Genomic DNA, 14878 nt, shown 5'->3' on the forward strand with positions numbered 1-14878 from the left:
TTCTAAAAGTTGTGTAGTTCTTAAACTACTTGACATCTGATGGGAGGGCATTCTACAGGTAGGGCATTACCTCTGAGAAGGCCCTCTGCCTGGTTCCCTGTAACTTCTCTTCTCGCAGAGAGGGGACCACCAGAAGGCCCTCAGCACTGGACCTCTGTGTCCAGGCAAAAGGATGGGGGTGGAGACGCTCCTTCAGGTATACTGGGCCAAGGCTGTAAACAGAAACTCCAAATGGAATAACCTACAAACTGATCTGCAGTGGCTGTGGAATCTAAGCAGTGATGTCACAGTTCTGGCAGCCAATAGTTTTCAATTTCTTGCCAGGATTGTGGTTTTCAGCTAAATCTAAAGCAGTTTAAAATTAAAATGGTAACATCTAGAGTGGTTATTCATTTTTCTATAACTCTGGAGAGCCAGTGTGGTGTAGTGGTTAAGAACGGTAGACTCGTAATCTGGGGAACCGGGTTTGTGTCTCTGCTCCTCCACATGCAGCTGCTGGGTGACCTTGGGCTAGTCACACTTCTCTGAAGTGTCTCAGCCCCAAACACCTCACAGAGTGTTTGTTGTGGGGGAGGAAGGGAAAGGAGAATGTTAGCCGCTTTGAGACTCCTTCGGGTAGTGATAAAGCGGGATATCAAATCCAAACCCTTCTTCTTCTTCTCTTGGGTTTCACTCAGAGTAGACCAACAGACATTAATAAACATAGCTAAGTTAGGTCCATTAAATTTCAACAAGTCTCGTTTAGTAAAATTTAGTTGAATACCTCCCATTTCTTAGCTCAGTATGTCCTCACATAGCCAACGTGTATCCTACAGATGATTCATAGGTCAGAGACTCAGAACACCTGTTTTACAGGTAACAGTCCCAAAGTTTCTAACACCAATTTAACAAAACAAATGAACAGGTAAGTAAATATATAATACTCCCAACTTCCTTGAAGAAAACAGCACAAAATAAATAAATAAATTAAAGATCAATTGACCAGTATGGTGGGTTAGCCTGTGACACTGGGGTTCAAATCCCTTGTCAGCCATGAAGCTCACAGGGTGACCTTGGGCCAGTCGCTACCTCTCAGTCTACCATAATAATAGCTGCCAAGTTTTCCCTTTTCTCGTGAGGAAGCCTATTCAGCATAAGGGAAAATCCCTTTAAAAAAGGGATAACTTGGCAGCTATGACCATAATTTATCTCACAGGGTTGTTATGGGGATTAAATGATGATGGAGATGACTATGTACTCCACCTTGAACTCTTTGGGGAAATAAATAAATAATAATCATCCGGGGGGCGGGAGAGAGAGAGATAGATTATTTTTTTCAGGCTCACCATTCTTCTCTCTTTTAAGATTTACTTACCACAGTACAGTGTAGCAACTTGTAACAAAATGGTGTTTTTGACCAGAGTGTATATATGTCAAAATAAGCCAAGGGGAATTACTTTACTAAAGCATGATATTTATTTTAAGGGCAAAAGCAATGTAAACACAAAACAACAATTCAAAACATTTTATTCATCACAAAGTAAGTGAGTCGCCTTTCCACTCAAACTGAGTATTCACAGAGACATCTAACAACCAGAAGTACGGTAAATTGCAAATCTAACTGATTAAGCCTCAAATGAAAAACAAGGTTCATCAACTTAATTGCAAGTTTCCACAAGTTTAAGAAACCATGGGAGGAATTTAACACAGCACTTAGTCGGTGCAAATATCCTTGCTTGGCTGATGTAACAATCTTCCCTCTCCTTCCTCTGTGTACTATTTGGGGGCTTCTCTTGACCCTGCAGAGCCAATTTTGGAAGGCATGGGGGCATACATGGGGGAGGAGGAAGGAAGCCATATTGCACTAGTAGAAGCCATTTTGTGGGCTTCTGCTAGTGTACTGGTTAGTTGAATTCTTCCTCAAGTGTATGCATAAGTCTCTGAACGATGGAGCTGGAGACCCAAGTAAGATACAAGAACCTGGATCAGAACACATGCAGTACATCTTTCCCAGAATCCTTTTGGGGACTAAGCTTGACTCCATTTTGGAATCTGACATATGATTTGGGCAGCAGGAGGATTACAAACTCACATATTTCAGTCCTGGACAAACAGAGGGCCTTGGGCGCTTAGTATCTTCATGAAGTGTGGGCAAGACTGACCACCCGCCCACAAGCAACAAAGGTTCATTTCGGGTGCTTTCTCAGAATGAACCAGAAGACAGACCTTTTATCAAGTATTGACCCTATTGAGCAGGGTACAGGTTTCAGGAAAAAACAAGGAAATGTTGATTTCTTTCTGATAGACGACAAATTAGTTCTCTGAATGCTTACAGCAGGGAGGAGGGAACCTATGACCCTCTGAATGCTGCTGGATTCCACTTCCCATCAACCTCCCCAGCTAGTGTTGCTTGAAGTCAGGAATGATGGGAGTTGGAGTCCAACAACCTCTGGAGAGACACTGGTTCCCCACCCTGAATTATAGTTTGATATATTATAGCAGCGGAATTATAGCAGCGGATTTCTTTTGGCTACAACCAAGAGGAGAACACAAATATTAATAAAGTCTAAAGCCAAAGTCCTTCTTCATTGTATGCCCCATGCTCCTGTTTAAAGCAATGGGAAACTGCCGTGTAGTTAGATGGTGTGTTCGTCTCCTCTTTGTGGCTGATAACTGCTCCTAAAACAAGCTATTTGGTTTGTCCTGCAGCGGAACACACTGATCCTGTTCATTCCGCCTTTGTTGTACAAGCACCCACAAAATTCAGGGAAAGATACATGATCGTGATTGGATGAGTCTTATGAAGAAGCACCCCCTGGATGTGGCGGGTCCCTTTCATACCACCTTCCAAAAAGAGCCACAGATAGGACTGGCTTTGATAGGCCATTGCTTGTCAAACGTCCGTCAGTCAATACCTGGGAGGATGGAAAGGGCAGGCAAAAAGTTATACATTGGGAAGCATGTTTGGCTTAGGATGCATAGGAAAATACAGGCAAACATTTATTACTGGAGAGTTACAGCTGCTTGCAATCAACCGTGGGTTTTTTCTTGTTCTCTGATACAGGGTGCCCTTGCATCCTTCTTTACACAGGGCATCCTCCTGTTTGAAGGCATCCTTGCCCAGTCCAAGTCCAGTTTAAAAATAAAGAAGGGAGAGCAGGGCCCTTATAGCTGTCCGTCAACACCTGTCACCTAGACAGCAGACTGGGCCAGCCGGTCACCTGGCCGCAGTCTTCCCCACTATGGTGAAAAGTAATGTATTTCTTTTTAAGTTGTAGCAGTTTTCCATGAGAGTCATGTGCCCACACAAAATACATTTAGAATGACTGAGTGACATGCATAACAGCAGCTTCCATTAGTAAGCAGGTTGGACTTTTTGTCAATGAGCGAGCAAGGAAAGTGTGCAGACTGGGCCTCAGCCTGCCGTTCTTTGCTGAATACTATAGGCCAGGGTTGGAGAACCTATGGCCCTTCATAGAGGCAGATTTAGGGCACTTGCTCAGCTTTGGGAAGGAAGTGTGAGGGCTCTGCCAGGTTCCTAGAGTCCTCCTTCCTTACCAGGCTTTGGGAAAGAGGTGGGAAGGTTCTAAGACTGTTCCAGAACCCCACACTTCTTTCCCAATGCCCGGCGTAAGCTGGCACCACAATGGCTGGAGGGAGGGCATCAAATTGCCTTGCACAGGGTGTCATATGACCTGCGCTTCAGATGCTGCCGGGCTTTCATTTCCATCTGGAGGGCCACAAGTTCATTACCCTACTTTGCTACAGGCAATATGAGAGAGACCAAATTCACACTCATACACACACACACACACACACACACAGCAGGGAGAGCTGTTCAAAAAGTTCAGTGCTAGGTACAAACAAAGCTGCGACTATCGAATGATTAGGAGCACAACTGTTTGGAGAGACGGAGAGGAGGAGCTATTTTAATCTAAGAAATGGTTTGGGTCAATGCTTTTGCAGAAGCTTGAAGTCACTTTGGCCCTTACCTGAAATTCTCCAGTAGCCAGCTGAGTCTCAGTGAACAAGACTTCCGGAAACACGTAGCTTGTGTTAAAGGTGCCACTGAGGGTGAAGGAGTCAAATCTTGTATGAGCTGTATCAACTGGCTCCCCACATGATTTCAAGTCTGTGCTCTTACATTTCAGTAGTGTGCATATCTATGGAAAGAGAGGGTTGTGGGAAAGGTTATTTTGTGGAACTAAGCCATTCAAAGAGCCTTGTGTTTATGGAAATGGAGGAAAATACTTCCCATGTAAGTGGGCTATACAGGATGCTGCTGTGTTTTGAAACAGTACACAAACCAATGCTAAAACTACACAATACTAAGCCTGAAGTAGATCGCTTTCGCTGATTGTTTTGAAACAACTCAATAATATTTGGAAGAAATAAACAAGTATTCTTTCTACAATACAGTATTGGGGTTATGGGATTTGGGGGAGGGGGTCTTTCTTTCTGTTTCCCTTGTGAGGACCAACAAACAAGGATTGCTTTTGAATCAACAGAGAATTCTGAGGCCTTTTCTGTAAAACTAAAATAAAATGCATTGTGCTTTTGTGTGCACAAAACTCTATGCAATACTGGGAGCAAGTGCATGACACTTGCAGTAAAAAGCAAACAAACCCAAGACAGAATATGGTGTTAAGCAGGAAGCTGCATGGTGGCACTGTGTTAAGCAAAGGGGCTACCATCTTCAATGACTTTGGCAGACTTATTTTTCCCAGAATCCTACTAATTTTTTCAAATCATGTTATGAATGTGATATATAATCCCCACCCCCTATATCAGGGGTGCGGAATCTGTGGCCCTCCAGATTGGTTGGATTTCAGCTCCTATCGGCCCCGGTCAGCGAGGCCAATGATCAGAGATGATGGGAACAAGGGGCCAACAACTGCAGCCAGCTCTGCTCTAAGCAGTGGCTGTGCTCTAAAGAAGGGAGGTGTCTTATAGGGATGATTCTTCTCTTCAGTAGTAATCCCTCTAATGATTCTTACGGGCTTTTAGAAAAGCTTCTGGAGAGTACAGCTTCTGGTTTCCTCAAAGGCTTTGCCACAATGAAAGCATGAAACACATGTATCCTAGACATTGTTGGTAGGTACGGATGGGCAACGCTATCAGTTTCTTTTTCTCTCGGTTTCTCGCTTTTCCAGTCTTAAATTCAATTCTCCATATTCCCACATCAGTTTGTGAATTTTCTCTTTTAAAGAAGTTCACAAGAAAATTCACCAGCATTTTAATACCCTCATTTTTAACGTGCTCTTTGGCCCAATATGCAGATCCCCCCTCTAATATAATGTGTTTCTGTATGTTGTTTTCACTCATGTTTGCATTTTTATGCACACGTTACCCAAATATCTTCCTCTTGGCTGGACATTTGACTTGGCTGGAGAATTGCAGTGCAAAATTCAGGAATGTGCCATTTAGAATGATGGCTGTGTTTTGGTTCACATATTGTTCCGAGCAGGGTAGGTTAGGCCTTTAAATGAGGACTCAACTGCATTCTCCCCCACTCCCACTGGTAGGGCATTTCCCTTCCACATAGCCTGCTCATCCTACCCCACAAAACCCTTTACCTGCAGATAATATTCCCCTTCGATCACATGAAGCCCATCAAAGGCGCCAAATGCGTAAACCTCATCCTCTCGCTTCTCTGCCATCTTGTAGCTCAAGTGGCAGCAGAGGCCCTTTTGGCAGACGGTATGATTTCCAGCTTCTCGAGAGAGTTCAGTGAAGGTGAAATTATCAAAATAGAAGCTTGCAGTAAACTCTGGGCTTGCGGAGAAATGCTTGATATTTGAAGCATATAAGCTCCAGTTGACATCAGGAGGGTATGTTGGGGAAAGACGGGGGCGAGCCTTGATTTCCGCAACCAGGAGTTTTCCAGTATGCGTTTTCATATCAAAGTGATACACCTTGGCGCCTTCAGGTGTAAAGATACCACTCCCTGTGGATGGCAAAAGACACTGGGGTGAGGCATAAGTTTTACTATTCCATTTCTTTACCCAAATGGATGGATGGAGGGCTAACAGCAGAGGTAAAGGGAAGTAGAGCAGAATCTCAATTCCATGATTTGCGACTAGAAGCTAATGCATAGGACAAACGGTGGGAAGTGACCAGAGCAGGTGTGAGTAATTGCTGAATTACAATTCCCATCAGTCCCAGCAAGCATGGCCAATGGCCAGGGATGAGGGGATGTGTAGTTCAGCAACATCTGGAAAGCCAAAGGTTCCCCACACAAATAGCTTAAGCAGGGAATGCATCTCATTAGACAAAGCAAGGTAGGCAACAGATCCTGGGAACTGGCCTTAGTCCCCAGATGTTCTCTTCTACTGAGAATAGAGCTGTGTGCAACCCCCTAAGTTAGCATGCTACCTTCAAAGCATCTGTGGGGTGCCGTGGTGAGAGTTCAGGACTAGGACATGGGAGACCAAGCATAAAGCTCCCTGGGTGACCTTTGGCCAGTCACTACCTCTCAGAATAACATCCTTCGTGGGGTTGTTGCGGGGATTAAATGAGGAGAGGGAGAATTATGCACACCACCTTGAGCTAAATAGTAGGGGGGGGAGTGGGATATAAATGCATTAAGCAAACACACACACACAAAAACAGTGGAGGATGCTGTCCTATTGCCAGTGCTGAAGTAAAATCCAACTGCTTCTGTACGTGGAATTGGTCCATACCGTTTTGTCATTTGCCTCAGGCTGCAAAATGTATTGGGTCAGCACTGAGCATGTGAAGACAAATAATGTATTAATGCAAATAATGTATTGCCTGCAGAATGTCATTGTGGGATCATCGCCCGTCTTGAGAGAGGCAGGTAGAGAGTTCATAACTGTGACTTTAGTACTGGTAGCAGATGCTGGTGGACTCCAACTCCCATCAGCCCCAAGCACCATGGCCAATGGGAGCTATAGTCCAGCAACATCTGGAGGGCCACAGTTTGCCATCACTATTTTATAAGGCTGATCTCTGAAGGAAATCACATTTTTTAAAAATAACAATGAATGGGTTAATCCTCCCCCCCCCTGTGCTCTTTCCCACACTCAAATTGCCAGATCTATGTCTGCACTGAAGTTATTCAAGGTAGCACTTTACCAGTAATGTCCAAGCTGGGCTTGTTTAAATTAGCAGCAAGGAAGTTGACACGCATCCCCATTGCCCAGGCTGAGTAGAACTCAACAGCAGACAAGAGCGGCAGGCCATTCTGCCAAGCAGTTGGGAAGAGGATGGTATCCACCTTGTACTTTTCCACCAGCGAGATGGCAGGTTCGCGATAATTAAGAACGTCGGCACAAGTCATAAGGCCAAGCTTCCCAAAGGAGGTGTTGATGGTCACAAATTGTGGGCCCTTGGCGTAATTAAAGTATACTTCAACAGCGAAAAGGTTGTACTGTTTATAAGACAGGAAATATATACAGATATATATTATTGGAAGAAAAGCACCTAGTGGAGACAGGAAAAAATAGTGTTAGGAACATAAGAAGCTGTCTTACACCGAGTCAGACCATTGGTCCCTTTAGCTCAATATTGTCTAGACCAGGGAAACCAACATGGTGCCCTCCAGAGGCCACCAGCCCCAGACAACCAGGACAATGTCAAGGATGATAGAAGATGCTGTCTGCTACTTTCTGGAGGGCACAATGTTGCCTACTCTTGTCTTCACTGACTGGCAGTAGCTTTCCAGGATTTCAGGTAGGAGACATTACCAGCTCTAAGATGCCAGGACTGAAACTGGGGCCTTCTGCGTGCAAAGAGGATAGTCTAATACTGATCTATGGCTACCTACCTGTTACTGACCTACAGTTTTTCTCCTAGAAGTTGTTGGTATTGCTTCTGTTTTCAGCACACTTACAAGACCCGGATTATCTTGTGAAAACAATCTACAAGTAAAGTCCTTACAGCAAACATCTCAAATATTGTGGTTTCCCTTTCAATGAGACACATTCTTGCATGGGGCAGGTGAACGAGACAATACATGCAGTTTCTCTGTCTGCTCCATATGAGTGTATACTGTACCTATCTCTTATTTGGGTGGGAGAAATGGGAGTTCCTGTTTATTCAGGTTGAGCTATGTATATTAATTTGCATTAGTATCTGTGCTTGTGTAGACTCTATGGTGCATTAGCGTGCTTTCTATAGCAAATGGGGAACCCCCAGAGCACAAACGCCCATCATGACCATTGGCCAAACTGACTGGGCCTGACGGAGTCCAGCAACATCTGAACCAAAACGGAGAAGAGCGCTTACCTTGTGGTAACGTGCCACAAATTTCCCTTCCCTATCGTAAACAACGTCTGTATTGTACTGATAGCGACCGTCACTCGGGCACTGGGGGTCAGTGCGGTTGCATGGCTTCTTGTCCCCCATGTTGGCAACCACATAGATGGAGTTCTCCTTTGCTATGCAGCTGAGTCTTCCCTGTATTGGATTCGACCCAAACCTAATGTTGAAAGGAAGAAGTCAATCATCGATACAAAGTCTATTAAAATGGGGAGAGACCAATTTAATTCTGATCATTTTCAACCCTATCAGTTCAGAATGTGGCAGATTAAAATAAGAATACACGGTTTCAGGTCTGATAAAGACCGTTCTTAACAGGCTGGGGACAATAAAAAAGAAGTTGGCCCAATTCATGACTTTAGATCAGCCTTCCCCAATCTGGTACCCTCAAAATGACCAGCCACACTGGCAGTGGCTGATGGGAGTTGTAGTCCAAAACATCAGGAGGGCACCAGATTGGGAAACGTTGCTTTAGAAAGATCTTGTCCAGGGATGAAGATGGAGTGAGTGGGAAAAGATCTTGAAGTGACCAGAGAAAAGATCAAGGATATCTTAAAGCAGCAATAAAACGGTGTCACATTTCTGTTTTTATTTCAGTGGCAATGACAGGTATAAGATCAAGAAAAGATCCAAGCAAGTTGTCTCTGAGTTGGTTCACACAGCTGGCTCTATTTCTAATGCAACACAGGCCCAAGATTGAGGCCTGTGCATGTTCTTCTACTGCATGTAGAGTCCTTGGTGTAAAGTGATGCCTATGCGCATACAGTCGTACCTTGAAAGTTGAACTGAATCTGTTCCAGAAGTCCGTTCGACTTCCAAAGCATGGCTCTTGCAGCTAATTGGAAGCCCCATTGGACATTCGGCTTTCAAAAATCTTTTGAAAACCGGAACACTCACTTCCGGGTTTCAATCATTTTGGAGCCGATTTGTTCGGGAGTCTAGGCATTCAAGATCCAAGGTAAGACTGTATTCATATGCAAGTGGATACCCTTCCCATATGATCCATCCACCTTCTGCAGCATGTGGGCAGTGTAGTAGGCAGGACATGTTGGTAATATAAGTGCAGAGAGAGTGAAATGAGTCATGGAGTACAGTGCAGACTGTGATTGAACTGACAGCTCTGGTGCGAAGCATATGGATATAACTGGGCATCAGCGGAAGTCTTATCAAGAACAGCCTGATTGTGTCCAGTACAGATACTGTCTTCTGTCCAACTTGCAACTAAACTGTCCAGGCAAGTCTGGGCTTATCAGCTTCCTTCATGCTCATCATCCCAATTAATTCATTATCTTAATTTATAGAAGGACTGTACTATGAGAATGAATGATGTAAGCAGAGAAGACCTGGGAGATATAGCAACTTATTTTACGACTAGTGTCATTTAGCCCATTAAAAAAATGGGCGCTAGAACATACCAGTATGTGAGAGGAGCGGCGGGGCCGCGGCCTTCCTTCCCTTTAGCAGTGGGCACTCCGCTGAGCCCATCTGGGCAGCAGGCGCCCGGGAGAAGGTCGCGATGCGGCCTGTTTCGGCGAAAGCGGCGCGTGGGGGGGCGGCTGGCCCTCCCTCGGCTGCCACTTCCTCAAGGGCGCTCTGCTGAGCTCAGCTGGGCAGTGGGCGGCCAGGAGAAGACCGCAATTCGGCCTTTTTCTGCGGCAGCGTGGGGGGGCCGGTTGGACCCCCACGCGTCGCCGTCGCCGAAACAGGCCAAATGGCGGCCTTCTCCTGGGCGCCCGCTTGCTCGCGCTTGCTCGCACGGGGAGCGGCGGTTGGCGGCCACAGGTAGGTAAATCGTAGGCAGAGGGGATGGGGGGGAGAGAGCGCACGTGCGTCCGCGTCCAATCCCTGCTTATGTCCTCCCTCGTGTTCGTTGGCTGTGTGGGTTGAGGAAGGGGCTGCGGCTTCTCTAATGGGAGCGGCTTTTGTGCTGTCAGCAGCATGCCAACCGCTCAAGACCTGATCCGGGTGGCAATGCGAGAGGGGAGTGCGTGAGCGAGCGAGGGCGAACGCTGGCGAGCGAGCAAGGGCGAGTGCTGGCGAGCGCTCTGCGTCCAATCCCTGTGTCCATGGGGGACATGCACAGTAGCGTGGACACAGGGACACAGGGAATACTGGGCGCAGAGACACTTGCACTTTATTATATATTACGATGAGGAGCTTTGCCTCTGCACTAATAATTTTTACAATGCATATTATTGTTTTTAGGCAGTTGAGTGGTATTTTTTAATAATGCTCTTAAAATGGTTCAGGTTTGGCTCAGAGGATCCATGGTGTCCTTTCTACACCTGTCCTCAAGATAATTCTGGGATCATGCATAATCTGTCCCCTTTAATTCATTTTTCTGTGGTTTTCTAATGTAGAACCCTGAGCAAAGAACAATTTTTTGAAACCAGGAGCAACCTTTGCATCTCACTAACATTATTACCTGTTACTGGTAATAATGGTAACATTATTACCATTGTCTACAATCTTGCCAACAGGCTGCTAAAACCCAGTTGACTTCGATATAACTTAAGCCACCTGCCAACGACCTTGGGGGCATTTATCAGCAAATGATGAAACATTTATGAGTAATTTTGCACTAATACAACTTAGTTTGAATGATAAGTTTCAGGTAATGCAGTCCTATGCATGCCTTCACAGAAGTAAGTCTCACTGAGTTTGCAGCGTAAAAGTGCACAGGACCTAAACTGTTAAAGGAAACTGTTTTTAAAAAGGAAAACTATTTCAACATGCTATTTTTAACCAAGTAAATTTGTTAAGAGAAACACTTCCTGCAAAGTTTATTTGGCAGACATGAATCAGGCCATTTGTACAATGGCAGTTTTGTTTCCTGTTTAGTATTATTGCTAAATGATTCACTAGGAGTGAATCAGCACATGACTGAATTTCTCTTTTACTGTATAGAGAACCAAGATCTACTAAACATGGAAGTCCGGTGAATGACTAAGGAAAATCTCACAGGACACGTGGAAAAGGCATCCCTTTGCTGCCACCTCGTGGCGGATAATTGAGCAAACAGATGCATTGCTTCTAAATTGAATCAGGTACAGTACAATACTTACAGAAGTCTAGAATTTTGGGTTTGGTTTTGTTTGCCCCGCCAGAAGCGGCTTAGTCATGCCAGCCACATGACCTGGAAGCTGTACGCTGGCTCCCTCAGCCAATAACGCGAGATGAGCGCCGCAACCCCAGAGTCGGTCACGACTGGACCTAATGGTCAGGGGTCCCTTTACCTTTAGGTGATCTGATATCTGCTCCTAAATGTGTTTACTTAGAAGCAAATTTACCAGGTTCGTGGTTAAATGTAGTCTGCTTTTTGATCACTATTCCTAGGAACCAGATCCCAGCTTTAATGGGATCTGGTAAGTATTTTTTAAAATCAAATGACATGGATTCTCGTAGGATGCATCTCCAGCTTTCACTGAGAATTCCTTTTAAGTGGCAGCTGCTCCAATTACGGTAGGTCACTATCAAAACTTGTGAATTGCAACACCGCTCAAATAAAATGCAAGAGAGCAATCCCAAAAGAGTTGCTTTATTTTAATACTCTCAACAAGAGCAGCGTGGGGGTGTTTCTGGGTCCAGCTCTGTCGCTGGAGGCCCAGGTAACTAGAAAGAGCTTTTACCAGCTGTGATTGGTGCAGCAACTGCAATTGTTCCTGAACTGGAGAGCATGGTCACGGAAGCTCGGACACTGCTGAACTCAAGACTGGATGACAGCAATCCACTCCGTGTTGGGCTTCCCTTGTGCTTGATCTGGAAACTGCAGCTAGTGGGAAATGGCGCAGCACGATTCCTGACCATGTCAGCACAGAACATCTCTGCCCCGGTTGCCCATTTGTCACCAGGCCGAAATCAAAGTGTCGCTATTGGCATATAAAATCCGTAACAGCTTGGGGTCAGTTTATTTGCAGGATTGCCCTAGAATAATAGAATCATAGTGTTGGAAGAGACCACAAGGACCATCCAGTCCAACCCCCTGCCAAGCAGGAAACACCATCAAAGCATTCCTGACAGATGGCTGTCAAGCCTCCGCTTAAAGACCTCCAAAGAAGGTCTACCTCGTATCTGCCCAGACAACTGCTTTGACTTGCGGAACTGGCACTGTTGCATGTACATAAGACTCATTTTTCATGTATAAGTAATAAATCTTTTAGGCAGGTGTCATCACTGTACTTTTTGCTGCCTGCTTAATACATATTTTAATTCAGAAAGGCTATCCAGGCATATAGAATGCTGATATGAATTTTCAAACTGGTTTTTACCTTCTCATTTGGAATCCCATACCAATTGACTTCAGGCAGACACTTTCCCTGCACTCTTTTTGGCACCTGTTTAATATACTTTTGTTTAATGTAAATGTTACATCACATAGCTGTCAAGTTCTCCCTTTTTTAAGGGAAATTCCCTTATGTTGAATAGGCTTCCTCGCGAGAAAAGGGAAAACTTGACAGCTATGCGTCTGTATGTGTTTAGCTACTGTTGACTCTAATCATTGTTCATATATTTTGAAAAAAAAAACCCTATTAAAAACAGTTTTAAATCTATAATCTGCAATGTTCCATTTTATCTTTCGTAAACTGTTTAGAGGCTTTTTACAATCCAGAAGTATAAATAAGTTTTGTTAGATTAATAAGTGTGCGAACATAGAATCATAGAGTTGGAAGGGATCCAAGAAGCCATCCAGTCCACCCACTTGCCTGGGGACATAATTCATTTTTTTAAAAAAAATATTTATACTTTTCAGATATATACATTTCACTGATTTTACAATCATTTTGACATTTTAAAACTTGATTCCCTTCCCCCTCTTTCTGTGGTTCCTTAAATTTATTTTAATATCTTCCGCATATCCAAAATAATTTAACTTACTCATATATATATATATATATATATATATATATATATATATATATACACACACACACACACACACACACACACACACATACAGTATATAATGCATATACCGGTACATATACATATATATACACATACCGGTATACTCTTAAGTAAAGGTAAAGGGACCCCTGACCATTAGGTCCAGTCATGACCGACTCTGGGGTTGCAGCGCTCATCTCACATTATTGGCCAAGGGAGCCGGCATTTGTCCGCAGACAGTTTCCGGGTCATATGGCCAGCATGACTAAGCCACTTCTGGTGAACCAGAGCAGCGCATGGAAATGCCGTTTACCTTCCCGCTGTAGCGGTACCTATTAATCTACTTGCATTTTGATGTGCTTTCGAACTGCTAGGTTGGCAGGAGCAGGGACTGAGCAACGGGAGCTCACCCCGTTGTGGGGATTCGAACCGCCGACCTTCTGATCAGCAAGCCCTAGGCTCAGTGGTTTAACCCACAGGTTATTACAATAATCCTGCCAGGTTTTTTTTTATCTGTTTACAATTTATCTGTAAATATTCAATAAACCATTTCCATCCTCTTATAAAAATTTATCTTGATAATTGCCTGATTACAGCATTCCTGGCAGATGCCGTTCAGCCTCTGCTTAACTTCCCCATCACCTCCTGAAGCTGTTTGTCCTACTGCCAAACAGCTTACTGTTAAGAAGTTTTCTTTAAATGAAATCTATTCCCTTGCCATTTCCAATGGTTAGTTCTAGTCCTACTCTGCAGTAACAGAGAGCAAGTGTGCTCTGTCTCCTCCCTGACAGCCCTTCAGAGATTTGAGGACTGACTGTTCCCTTGTCTCCCTTAAGTTCCTCTTCTCTAGGTTAAACAGGTCAATAGTGTTAGGCAGGATTTTTTAACTAACCAAAAAAAGGAACACACTGTACTGGAATTGCCATTCTGCTCATATCCTGAAAAGCACCAGGAAACTCCACTATTACTTCACCACAACAGGTAAAGGTGTGTTTGTAAAGAGGAACCTGAGTCATATTTTCTGATTTTGAGGCTACACCCCGGAGCTGCTTCTGTATTTATCTTAATGAATAACATGAATTAGGCAAGAAAATACCTTTTTGGCTCATTGCATGGAATCCAGTCTACTTGCGGATCTGGTATATACTCCAGATAAGGATATAGAGTTTCTCGGGTGAAGACCCAGCCATAAAGGGCATCCTCAGGAGTCACAATGATGTGGGCGCCCTGCAAAAAGACCAGTTCAGACACATTAACCCCAGGACAAATACTGCCATCAAAAGGTTGCTATCCTACTCAGAGTGCAGATATCTGTGGCCCATCAGATGCTGTTCAGCTCCAACTCCCATTGGCCCCAGACAGCATCAGGGATGATGGGAGTTGCAGTCCAGAAACATCTGGAGGACCAAAGGTTTACTAGTCCCTGATGTTGCTGGAGATCTGATCTAACTGGTATGCAGTAGTACCTGCTGGGCAGCTGTTTTGATGGCTCCTTCTAAGATGTCTAGATTTCTGTTCATCAGCTCCAAGGCTTCTGCTTGAGTGACGTTTCTTGGAGTGGCTCCTGTCAGTATCACAGCATGCTCATAGACAGCGGCAATGAAGGTATCCTCTAAGGCAGAAGAAGGGAGAATTATTCCCATCAGAAAGGCAGCACAAATGTGAAGCTGGAAGATCGCCATGCTGGTGGAATCTGCCCGTCTGCTGCTCAAAATGAGAAAGACTAGGAGGT

The 14878-nt window shown here is 44.5% G+C and overlaps 1 protein-coding gene across 1 annotated transcript; it reads right to left on the reverse strand.

The window, feature by feature from the left end:
• Positions 1-1282: 1282 nt before the first annotated feature.
• LOC118082089 (pantetheinase) lies at positions 1283-14878 on the reverse strand. The gene is made up of 7 exons (XM_035108966.2): positions 14613-14878; positions 14243-14373; positions 8230-8422; positions 7078-7372; positions 5556-5926; positions 3972-4142; positions 1283-2894 (listed from the first exon to the last, which is right to left on the reverse strand). Exons 1-7 carry the CDS (start codon positions 14826-14828, stop codon positions 2778-2780), a joined length of 1494 nt encoding a protein of 497 aa, XP_034964857.1. The 5' UTR covers positions 14829-14878; the 3' UTR covers positions 1283-2777.

This window comes from Zootoca vivipara, chromosome 3 (genome assembly GCF_963506605.1).
Source record: "Zootoca vivipara chromosome 3, rZooViv1.1, whole genome shotgun sequence".
In the NCBI taxonomy this organism is placed as follows: domain Eukaryota; kingdom Metazoa; phylum Chordata; class Lepidosauria; order Squamata; family Lacertidae; genus Zootoca; species Zootoca vivipara.